The sequence below is a fragment of the Cnephaeus nilssonii genome (genome assembly GCF_951640355.1).
Source record: "Cnephaeus nilssonii genome assembly, chromosome: 6".
In the NCBI taxonomy this organism is placed as follows: domain Eukaryota; kingdom Metazoa; phylum Chordata; class Mammalia; order Chiroptera; family Vespertilionidae; genus Cnephaeus; species Cnephaeus nilssonii.
This window is the reverse complement of record NC_137077.1, coordinates 98,329,193-98,341,651: the sequence shown is the minus strand read 5'-3', so window position 1 is coordinate 98,341,651 and position 12,459 is coordinate 98,329,193. Positions and strand designations below refer to the sequence as shown.

Sequence of the window (12,459 nt, the reverse complement as noted above, 5' to 3'; positions counted from 1 at the left end):
GTAAAGTAAATGATTGCCTAACCACTATGCTGTACACTTTAAGCTAATATAAAATTATATTGAATGTAAACTGTAATTGAAAAATAACATTTAAATAAATAAGAATTTTTGAGAAACTTCATGATTAAAAAAATCAGAGAGGGATAAAACAGCAGAATCTTTCATGCCTTTTCAGAGGAATATGCATTTATTTTCTTACAGGAAAAAAAGGTTTTTCTTATTGGATTAGAATCCTATAATAGATTATGTGAACTCTTCAGTTTCCTTTTTTATAGTTATCTGTTGAAGTGCGTAGCCTGCCACCATCCAGAAGTCAGAATTGTGTTATTTTTATCATTGAGCCTATCACCAGCCTGGGACTGATGCTTAGAGTGTTAGTTGAGTGAAGAAATAATGGACTTTTTCCTCTTACTGTATGTAGGTGTTGGAGGAGCTTTAGAGAATGATGATCCTTCCAAAATGGTTATGGTATTGGCTGCTACTAATTTCCCATGGGATATTGATGAAGCTTTGCGAAGAAGATTAGAGAAGAGGATTTATATACCTCTCCCAACAGGTACAATGTATTTCCTTTACAATGTTTCATTTTTTTGTTTTGCTTCCTGTTATCTTTTTTCCCTCTTGTCTTTATTCCATTGACATTTTGCTAAAAGAAGTTTATAGCATTACAAAACCTATTTGTAGTACATTTCAGAGCAGCTCTTACACTTAGAGCAGTATTCATGTTAATAAAGTGGGTAGGACATCTTAGTTTTTACTTTTAAACTTTAAGAATCTTCATTAAACTTTAAGTGTTTAAAAATAAAGTTTACTTGAGATAGTTTTAAAAATATTCTGCTTTAGCCTTAGCCAGTTTGGCTCAGTGGATAGAGCATCGGCCTGAAGACTGAAAGGTCCCAGGTTCAATTCCGGTCAAGGGCATGTACCTTGGTTGCGGGCACAACCCCAATAGAAGGTGTGCAGGAGGCAGCTGATCGATGTTTCTCTTGCATCGATGTTTCTAACTCTCTATCCCTCTCCCTTCCTCTCTGTAAAAAATCAATAAAATATATATTTTAAAAAAGTTTAAAAAATATTCTGCTTTAGAAAAATACCATTTTATCCTATTGATGAATATTGAAATTTTCTTAAGTGATTTTTTCTTCTTAGATTTATATATTCAGTGAACTGTATAAATCTTTAGTGTAAATTTGATGAGTTTTTCCAAGTGAATATCCCTGTTTAATTATTATCCTATTCAAGATTTAGGACATTTCTTTTATCCCAGAAAGTTTCTTTGTGCCTCCTACCCATTAATTCAAAACCCTTTTACTTTCCTGATTTTTATCACCACAGATTAGTTTTACCTATTATTAATCTCCATATACACTGAGTGGCCAGGTTATTATGATCTCTAAATGCATAATAATCTGGCCACTCAGTTTATATCCTATATAATAAAAGGCTAATATGCAAATTACCCCTCGACCAGGAGTTCGACCAGCAGGCAGGCTGGCCAACCACCCATGTCCCCTCCCCCTGGCCAGGCTGGCCGGACCCCACCCATGCACGAACTAATGCACTGAGCCTCTAATATATATATATATGTATACACACACACACACACACACACACACACACACACACACACACTGAGTGGCCAGATAATTATGCGTTCAGAGATCATAATAATCTGGCCACTCAGTGTAAATTGAATCATGACATATGTACTTGCGTATGTGGTTACTACTCAACATAATGTTTTTGAGATTTATCCATGTGGTTACATGTATCAGTAGTTTATCTGTGATATTATTATACTGCAATTTGTTTATTCTCTTTTTGATGGACATTTGAGTTATTTTGACTATTATGAATGAAGCTATAAATATTCTCATACAAATATTTTTATGTATGAATGTTTTTATTTCTTTTGGGTAATATAGATAAGAATGGAATAGGTGGATCATAGTGTAGGTATATGCTTGATTTTGTAACACCCAGACTGTTTTCCTCAGTGGTTGTACCATTTTATACTTTCATCATCAATAAATGAGATTCCAATACTTCCACATCCTTGTCAACATTTAGTATTGTTGGTATTTTAATTTTAGTCATTTTAGTTAAGTGTGAAATGTCATTTTAGTATGGTTTTAATTTGCATTTCTCTGGTGACTAATGATGTAGAGCACCTTTCTATGTTCCTGTCGGTCATTGGTATATATTTTGTATAGTGTCTTTTCAAGTATTTTGTGCAGTTTTTAATTGGTTTATTTGTTGTCTTATTAATGCAGTGTAGTTCTAATCATACACATGCATAGTTAATATTTTCTTCCACTTTGTGGTTTCCCTTTCAATTTTCCTTATGGTGTCTTTGATAAGCAGAAACTTTAATTTTTATTAAGTCTTCTTGTCAAGTTTTTCTTTTTGGATAGTGCTTTTTTTGTCTTAAGAGTCTTTGCTTACCCAAGGGTCAAAGATTTTCTTCTTCATGATGTCTAGGGCCAGGAATGGGAAGGCTTAGTGGCTGAGGGTGACCCCACATCTGGAGCCTGGGATCATCTGGAATACTGTTACCCACATGCCAGGTGGTTGAGGCCTAGGGCCTCAGCTGGAGTACCTCCATGTTACCTGTGGACAGTCAGATTTCATACATGGTAGCTCAGGGCTCCAGGTGTGATTATTTCACTGAAAAAGTTGCAAGGTGCATTATTAGGACCTAGACTTGAGGTCATGATTGCTACTTCTGCCTTACTCTGGGTGAAAGTATTTACAAGCCCAGCCATTTTCTGGAGGAAGGGAATTAGACTGCCTTTGGGTGGGAGAGAGGCAAGGCCCCATTGTAGGAGCATGTGTGAGATGAAAGAAACTCTGCACTCATCTTGTTAAATTCAGTCTTTCATGATCAGCGAAAGTCACGAAGTGGAGTAACAGGACAGGTGGAGTTTGGCCTTGTAATAAATCTCCTCTTAGTTCTTGCATCTAAAAATGGCAGTGTCCACCTGGTCAGCCTAATGGACTCCTTTCTCCAGCCCCCTGTAATTCTATTTTCTTTAGACTAACCTCCTTAACCATCAAGGCATCATTGTCTCCTGGACTCTCAGTAACTCTCATCTCCTTTTCTTTCTTTCTTTTTTTTTTTTTTTTTTTAGGTTTTGGTTTTGTTTCACTGTGTGTGTGCTGTGTGGTGTGTGTGTGTGTGTGTGTGTGTGTGTGTGTGTGTGTTTGCTTATTTTTACTGCAAGTTTCTTTCTTTCTTTTTTTTTTTTTTGAGTACTTACCATGTACTAGGCACTATTCTATGTTTTGTTTTTGTGCCATACATTTAATTTTATTTCATTATTTAAAGTATTACAAATAGTAGTACATATGTCTCCTTTTTTCCCCCAAATTAACCTTTCCCCGGCCTCCTTTACCCCCGACACATGCCCTCACCCCACCCCCGTAGTGTCTTGCGTTCATTGGTTATGCTTATATATATGCATATAAGTCCTTTGGTTGATTTCTTACCTCCGGCCCCTCTAACAGTCCCCAGCCTTCCCGCTGTAATTTGACAGTCTGTTTGATGCTTCTCTGCCTCTGTATCTATCTTTTTCTTCATCAGGTTATAATGTTCTTTTTTATCCATAAATGTGTGAGGTCATGTGGTATTTTTCTTTCACTGACTGGCTTATTTCACTTAGCATAATGCTCTCCAGTTGTATCCATGCTGATGCAAATGGTAAGAATTCCTTTTTTTATAGCAGCATAGTATTCCATTGTGTAGATGTTCCACAGTTTTTTAATCCTCTCATCTGCTGATGGGCATTTAGGCTGTTGCCAAATATTAGCTATTGTAACTTGTGCTACTATGAATATAGGGGTGCATATATCCTTTCTGATTGGTGTTTCTGTTTTCTTGGGATATATTCCTAGAAGTGGGATCACTGGGTCAAATGGGAGTTCCACTTTTAAATTTTTGGGGAAACGCCATACTGTTCTCCACAGTGGCTGCACCAGTCTGCATTCCCACCAGCAGTGAAGGAGGGTTTCTTTTTCTCCTCATCCTCTCCAGAACTTGTTGTTTGTTGATTTGTTGATGATAGCCATTCTGACAGGTGTGAGGTGGTACCTCATAATTGTTTTGATTTGCATCTCTTGGATGATTAGTGACTTTGAGCATGTTTTCATATGTCTCTTGGCTTCCTGAATGTCCTCCTTCGAAAATGTCTTTAGATGCTTTGCCCATTTTTTGATTGGATTGTTTATCTTCCCTTTGTTAAGTTGTATGAGTTCCCTGTAAATGTTGGAGATTAAACCCTTATCAGAGATAATATTGGCAAATATGCAGTGGGCTTTCTTGTTGTTTTGTTGATGGTTTCTTTTGCTGTGCAGAAGCTTTTTATTTTGATGTAGTCCCATTTGTTTATTTTCACCTTAGTCTCTCTTGCCCTAGGATCTGTTTCTGTAAAGATATTGCTACGACATATGTCTGCAGTTTTGCTGCCTATGGAGTCTTGTAGGATTTTTATGGTTTCCCATCTTACATTCAAGTCCCTTAGTAATTTTGAGTTTGTTTTTGTGTATGGTGTAAGTTGGTGATCTAGTTTCATTTTTTTTGCATGTATCTGACCAAATTTCCCAGCACCATTTATTGAAGAGACTGTTTTGACTCCATTGTATGCTCTTGCCTCCTTTGCCAAATATTAATTGAGTATAATGGCTTGGGTCAATTTCTGGGTTCTCTATTCTGTTCCATTGGTCTATATGTCTGTTCTTGTGCCAGTACCAGGCAGTTTTGAGAACTGTGGCTTGGTAATATAGCTTGATATGTGGTATTGAGATCCCTCCTACTTTGTTCTTCTTTCTCAGGATTGCTCTAGCTATTCGGGGTCTTTTTTTATTCCAGATGAATTTTTGGAAAGTTCGTTCTATGTCTGTGAAATATGCCGTTGGTATTTTAATGGGAAGTGCATTGAATCTGTAGATTGCTTTGGGTAGTATGGACATTTTGATGATGTTGATTCTACCAATCCATGAACATGGTATGTTCTTCCATCTATTTATGTCTTCCTCTATCTCTTTTTCAGTGTTTTGTAGTTTTCCGCGTATAGGTCCTTTACCTCCTTAGTTAAGTTTATTCCTAGGTATCTTAATTATTTTGGTGTGATGGTAAATGGGATTGCTTTTATAGTCTCTCTTTCTGTAAGTTCATTATTGGTGTATAGAAAAGCCATAGATTTCTTGGCATTAATTTTGTATCCTGCTACTCTGCCGAATTCACTTATTAAGTCTAATAATTTTTTGATGGAGTCTTTAGGGTTTTCTATGTACAGTATCATGTCATCTGAAAATAAGGACAGCTTTACTTCTTCTTTTCCAATTTGTATGCCTTTGATTTCTTCTTCTTGTCTAATTGCAATGGCTAATACTTCCAGTACTATGTCGAACAGGAGTGGTGAGAGTGGGCATCTCTGTCTTGTTCCTGTTCTTAGGGGAAATGAGTTTAGTTTTTTCCCCATTGAGAATGATGTTGGCTGTAGGTTTGTCATATATGGCTTTTATTATGTTGAGTTATTATCCCTCTGTTCCCACTTTGCTGAGAGTGTTTATCAAGAAAGAGTGTTGGATTTTGTCTAATGCTTTTTCTGCATCAATTGATATGATTATGTGATTTTTGTCTCTCAGTTTGTTTATGTGATGTATCACATTTATTGATTTGCAGATATTGTACCATCCTTGCATCCCCAGAATAAATCCCACTTGGTCATGGTGTATGATCTTTCTAATGTATTGCTGAATCCGTTTTGCTAGAATTTTGTTGAGGATTTTAGCATCTATGTTCATCAAGGATATTGGCTTGTAGTTCTCTGTTTTGTGGTGTCTTTATCTGGTCTTTGGATTAGGGTAATATTGACTTCATAGAAAGAGGTTGGAAGTGTTCCTTCCTCTTGAATTTTTTGGAATAGTCTGAGGAGGATAGATTTTAGTTCTTCTTTGAATGCTTGGTAGAACTCCCCTGTAAAGCCTTCCGGACCAGGGCTTTTGTTTTCTGGAAGATTTTTGATCACTGTTTCAATTTATTTGGTAGTTATAGGCCTATTCAGTTTTTTGATTCTTCTTGGTTGGGTTTTGGGAGCTTGTATTTTTCTAAGAATATTTCATCTAGGTTGTCTATTTTGTTGAAATAGAGTTGTTCATAGTATATTTTCATAATTGTTTGTATTTCTGTGGGATCTGTTGTTACTTCACCTCTTTCATTTCTGATTTTGCTTATTTGGGTCCTCTCTCTTTATTTCTTGGTGAGCCTGGCTAGAGGTTCATCAATCTTGTTTATCCTTTCATTCAAAGAACCAGCTCTTGGTTTTGTTGATATTTTGTATTGTTTTTTCGGTCTCTATGTCATTTATCTCCGCTCTGATCTTTATTATTTCCTTCCTTCGGCTTACACTGGGCTTTTCTTGTTGCTCTCTTTCTAACTCTTTGAGTTGTAAGGTTAGATAATTTATTACCATTGTTTCTTGTTTTTTGAGGTAGGCCTGTAGAGCTATGAACTACCCTCTCAAGACTGTTTTCACTGTGTCCCATAGATTTTGGATTGTTGTGTTTTCATTGTCGTTTGTTGCCATGATGCTTTTTAGTTCTTCTTTGATCTCGTTGGTAACCCAGTCATTGTTCAATAGCATGCTATTTAGCCTCCAGGTGTTTGATGTTTTTTTGGATTGTTTTTATTATAGTTGATTTCTAGTTTTATGCCATTGTGATCTGAGAAGATGCTTGATATGATTTATGTCTTCTTAAATTTGGGGAGACTTTGCCTATGCCCCAATATGTGGTCTTTGAAAATGACCCATGTGCACTTGAGAAGAATGTATATTCTGTGGCTTTGAGGTGAAATGTTCTGAAGATGTCAACTAATTCCATTTGATCTATTGAGTCATTTAGGATTGATGTTTCTTTGCTGATTTTTTGTTTATAGGATTTGTCCATTGGTGTTAGTGGGGTATTAAAGTCCCCTACTATGACTCTATTGCTGTATATCTCTCCCTTGATATCCTCAAGAAGTTTTTTTTTTTTTTTTTTAATGTATTTGGGTGCTCCTGTATTGGGTGCATATACAGTATGTTTACCAGAGTTATATCTTCTTATTGAATTGCTCCCTTTAGTATTAAGAAGTGGCCTTCTGCCAATACCGGTTTGGCTCAGTGGGTAGAGCATCGGCCTGCGGACTGAAGGGTCCCAGGTTCGATTCCGGTCAAGGGCATGTACCTTGGTTGCGGGCACATCCCCAGTAGGGGGTGTGCAAGAGGCAGCTGATCGATGTTTCTCTCTCATCGATGTTTCTAACTCTCTATCCCTCTCTCTTCCTCTCTGTAGAAAATCAATAAAATATATTGAAAAAAAAAAAAAAAGAAGTGGCCTTCCTTATCTCTTGCTATGGCCTTCACTTTGAGATCTAATTTGTCAGATATAAGTATTGCTACCCCAGCTTTTTTTTTCATTTCCATTCATCTGAAAAACCTTTTTTCACCCCTTCACCATCAGTCTGTGTGAGTCCTTTGTTCTGAGGTGGGTTTCCTGTAAACAGATATATGAGTCATATTTTCTTATCCACTCAGCTACCCTGTGTCCTTTGATTGGGGCATTTAATCCATTTACCTTTAAAGTTATTATTGATAGGTACTTGTTTGTCGCCATTTTTATTCTTTATGCCTGTGTTCCTTCTTCGCTTCCTATTTCTTCTTTTTACAGCAGACCCTTTAGCATTTCTTACATTGCTGGTTTGCTCGTAATAAACTCCCTTAGTCCTTTTTTGTCTGTGAACCTCCCTGATTTTACCCTCAATTTTGATTGATAACCTTGCTGTGTACAATATTCTTGGATTCAGACCATGGCTTTGCATGACTTTGTATATTTAATTCCATTCCCTTATGGCCTGATGTGTTTCTGTTGAGAAATTAGTTGCTAGTCTGATGGGGGATCCTTTGTAGGTAACTTTCTGTCTCTCTTTGGCCACTTTTAAGATTCTTACTTTGTCGTTGGTATTTTCCAATTTAATTATAATGTGCCTTGGCATCAGTCTTTTGGGGTTCATTTTGTTTGGGACTCTGTGAGCTTCTTGGATTTGTGTGGGGTTTTTCTTCCCTATATCAGGGAAGTTTTCTGTCATTATTTCTTCAAACAGGTTTTCTATTCTTGCTCAGTTTCCTCTCCTTCTGGCACCCCTAGTATGTGCATGTTGTTTTGTTTCGTGCTATTCTAAAGTTCCCTTAGGCTCTCCTCCTGTTTTATAAGGTGTTTTTTTTCCTAGATGCTGCTCAGCTTGGGTATTTTTTTCTACCTTGTCTTCTAGCTCACTGATGTGGTCCTCTGCTTCTTCTAGTCTACTGTTGATGCTTTCTATTGAGTTCTTTATTGTAGCAGTGTCATTTTCATTTCCTCTTGGTTCTTCATTTCCTCTTGGTTCTTACACATATTGTTGAATTTGTCTTCCTACCCTTTCAGCGATCTTAAGAGCATTTCTCTGAATTCTTTCTCTGACATATTACTTGCCTCTATTTCGTTCACTTACTTTTCTGATGATTCCCCCTTTTCTTTCGTATGCGGGCTGTTTCTTTGTCTCCTCATGATTGCTCCTTTCCTGGTGTGTGGTTATGTAGCTCTCTCTCACCTGCATTGACCTAAAGGCATAAAATACAACACAACAAAAGCACATGGCACTGAACACAAATGTATTCACGATACTAATATCCCCAAAAGAAGGTGATCACCAGAGAAAAGAGAATTAGGGGATAAAGAAAGAGTGCAAAAATGATATGATATTGAGAAAAGGGAAAAAAAATGAGAGAGAAAAGAGAGAGAGGAAAAAAAGAAGGGAAATAAAAAAAAAGAAGGGGAATAAAACTATATGGGGAGAAAACCCTAATAGGATAACAACTAATTCAAAAAAATGCAAACAACCAACACCTAGAGATGAATGCAAACTACAAACAATAACTGATAACAAGCAAGGAGAGGAAAAACAGAAGCGAAAAAAAGAGAAACAATCACACAAACAAACAAAAAAACAAATTAATCAACAATCAAATAAACAACAAGAATAGGACAGAGAGAAATAAGGACCAACCAAAACAAAATAAAATAAAAAACTTAAAACAAAAAAGAAAAAAAAAGTAAAGAGAGAAAAAAATTTGGATAGTGAAGAAAGAGAAGAGAGAAATTTGTATGGACTTGGAGCAGGGGAGTGGAAATTAGATATGAAAGTAGGATGAATTTTTAACGGTGTAAAAAGAAAGAATAGGGAAAATCTAAAGCAGGAATAGGGTAAGAGAAATAGGACAACAAAGGAAAAGTGAGGAAGAGAGTGTTTGTATAAAGGTAAAGTTGAGATAGAGTAAAATGATGCTAAAAGAAAAATAAAAATGGAATGTAGAACACTAATCCCAAAATAAAATAAAATAAAATAAAATAAAAAATAAAATGAATCTTTTAAAAAATGTAAAATAATAGTAGTAATAATACTAATTAAAAATAAAAATAAAATAATTAAGTGAAATCAAGTGAGATAAAAAGAAAAAAATTTAGTTTCTTAAGTAAAAGATAAAAATGTGTAGTAGTGAAGGTCATTCACTTCCTCTACTGTTCTGCTTGGCAGGCCTGTTTCCTGTCAGGTAATCAGGACAGTATTGAAGTTCCCTGCATTCCACCACTCCTCTGTGTCTTAAGCCACAATCTTGTTTTCAAGTAGGTGGTATTTCTTTGTTTCTCCGCCTGCCTTTAGTTGTATTTACACAAGAGACAATTTGTGATTCAACCCCTGGGTGGCAGTGTTTCTGTATTGACATCTGGGGCTATAAGTCTTCTCTACCCAGTATTTAGATGTTGTTTTTCCTGCCACACTTAATATTGGGTCGGGGGAATTGACTGCCCCAGAGCTGGTTTTCTGATTGTTTCTCCCCCCTCTGATCCCCAGGATCCACAAAATCAACTTTCCCCTGCAGTCTCTGAGAGTGTTTTTAATTGGGAGATCCTATGTACTGGGCTTAGTAATCAAAAGCAAGGGCGCGAACTCGTTACTTTTTCCTCCGGCACTGGGTGTGACTCTGCGCACATCTCTGCGCACATCTTTCCCCCCTGGCACTGCACAGCCTGTATACTGGTAGAACTTCAGGCTGCCTTTCTGTGCCCAGCCCAGCCATGGTTTGATTTCTAGAGTTGCTTTCTGTCAGCAGCCCTGTGGATCCCCTTCCACATTCGCGAGCTACGCTGACCCCAACATGGATTTTGTGTGGCACAGACTTCTGAAACTCTAGATCCTGCTGTGCGCATTTCTCCCTCCAGCCTGGATCGCAGACCTCACCTTTCTTTAGGTGTTACCTGACTTTTCCATGAGAAGGTGCAAGGCTCGTCTGAGTCTTCCTATTTGCGCTGCTTGAGATCCAGTGTTCATGGGTTCACAGCTGGTCCCTGGGTGTTGTGGTTGTAGGGTCCTGGGAGGTATCCGAGTTCTTCCTGGTTAAAGGTAAGGCCTGGCTTCTGATCACAGCCACTCTCCCCTTCAAGATGGCGCGGTCTCTGCAGTAGAGCCGGCTGCTCCGGAAGAGATTTAAGCAGCAGTAGAGGCTGCCTGGTCACGGGAGCCTGGTCCATCAGTCCCCAAACGTCCCTTGAAATATAGCTGTCCCTCACTCACAAATAGACATTCCCTGTATGTCCACACACTCTCCTTTCGTTCTCTCACTCACACAGTATCTTGCAGTCTGCCTTTCCATCAGCAGCCATCTTCTCTCACACTTTCTTTCTCCTGTATGTGTCACTTGTCTTTCGTTAAGTGATCTGTTGTACTTTTCCTACTGACCTTTTTTCACTCTGGTACATGTGTGCTGCTTTCTAGTTCCACGTCATTGTTTATGATGCTCCCATTTCCTAGATTGTTCATGTTCTTCCCTTCCATTTAAATTTTATTATTTCTTAAAGTCAACATTAAAGCTTTTAATTCTGAGGTCTTCTTTGCCCTGGACTATGTCTCTCTGTGGACTCTACTTCCCTGGGTGTTTCATCTACATTATCTGTCTCACAGATTATCCTTCATAAATGGGATCTGGGTTTTCTTGATTTCCTTCTACTCCTATTTGGTGGTGATAGGACAACAAACATTTACTGAGTGCTGACTGTGGGCCAGGCTTTCAATATATTAGCTTATTTAACTCTCACAACAATCTTATGAGGTAGATTTTGTTCTTCTTTATTTTACTTACTAGTGGCCCGGTGCACGAAATTTGTGCACATTAAAAGGTGATTAATTAGAGGAAATGTTTTAATATTTGCCCTTTCTCTATAATAGAAGTGTCAGAGATGAAAGAAAATTAGTAAAATGTATATGAAAATCTTCCTCCTGTCAGAGTCTGGGGCGCACTGTGGGACCCAGAGTCAAGTCCCCACCCACTTGCAGCGCCTCAAAATTACTCAAGACCTAGCCCCAGCCTGCCCCATCCCCATTGGGTGAGATCCAGACCCAGCCGGCGCCACCCTTCTCAATCTCCACCGGGTGTGAGGCACAGCCTCAGGGCCCCTGTCAAGCCCGCTGGGTGGGGGATGCAGCCTCAGGGCCCCCATCAAGCCCCACAGGGTGGGGGTCGTAGCCTCAGGTCCCCTGTCAAGCTCTGCCGGGTGGGGGGAGCAGCCTCAGGTCCCCCGAACCAGCGCCAGGTCGGGGGGCACAGCCTCAGGTCCCTTGGCACACCCTCAGGTCCCCCGGCCCAGCACCGGTGCAGGGGGCATGGCCTAAGGTCCCCCTGCCTGGCACTAGGGTGGAGAGCGCACCTTGAGGTCCCATGTCAAGCCTTGCCAGGCCAGGGTTGCAGCCTGTGGTCCCCTGTCAAGCCCTGCCAGGTGGGGCGCATGGCGTCAGGTCCCCCGGCCCACGCCGGGGCGTGGGTGCAGCCTCAGGTCCCTGGTCTGGTGCTGGTGTGGGTGGCATGGCCTGAGGTCCCCTGTCAAGCCCCACAGGGCAGTAGGCGCAGCCTCAGGTCCCCCATCAAGCCCCGCTGGGTCGGGTGTGTAGCCTCAGGTCCCCCGGCCTGGCACCGGGCAGGGGGGCCGCAACCTCAAGTCCCCCAGCCTGGGGTCGGGGGAGCAGTCTGAGGTCCCCCAGCCCAGTGCCGGGACGGGGGGTGTGGCCTGATGTCCCCCATCAAGCCTCACCAGATGGGTGGCGCGGCCTGAGTTCCCCTGTCAAGCCCTGCCAGGCGAGGGGCGCGGGCTGTGGTTCCCCGGACTGGCGCTGGGGTGGGGGGCGTGGCCTGAGGTCTCCCGGCTGGGGGCGGGGGGAGCAGCCTGAGTTCCCCTGGCCCAGCAGCAGGGCAGGGGTGCATCTTGAGGTCCCTTGTCAAGCCCTGCCAGGGGGGAGTGGCCTGAGGTCCCCTGTCAAGCCCCCCTGGGCAGGGGGTGCGGCCTCAGGTCTCCTGGCCCAGTGCCGGGGCAGGACGCGGCCTGAGGTCC

General features: G+C 40.4%; 1 protein-coding gene across 4 annotated transcripts in view; it reads left to right on the top strand.

Annotated features, from left to right (window-relative positions):
* KATNAL1 (katanin catalytic subunit A1 like 1) overlaps positions 1 to 12,459 on the top strand; it is a 114,715-nt gene that overhangs the window by 91,029 nt on the left and 11,227 nt on the right. For all 4 annotated transcript variants that reach the window (XM_079773958.1, XM_079773960.1, XM_079773959.1 and 1 more), the window contains exon 9: positions 422 to 556. In XM_079773958.1, the coding sequence (XP_079630084.1) occupies positions 422 to 556 (135 nt within the window). The remainder of the gene's footprint in view (positions 1 to 421; positions 557 to 12,459) is intronic.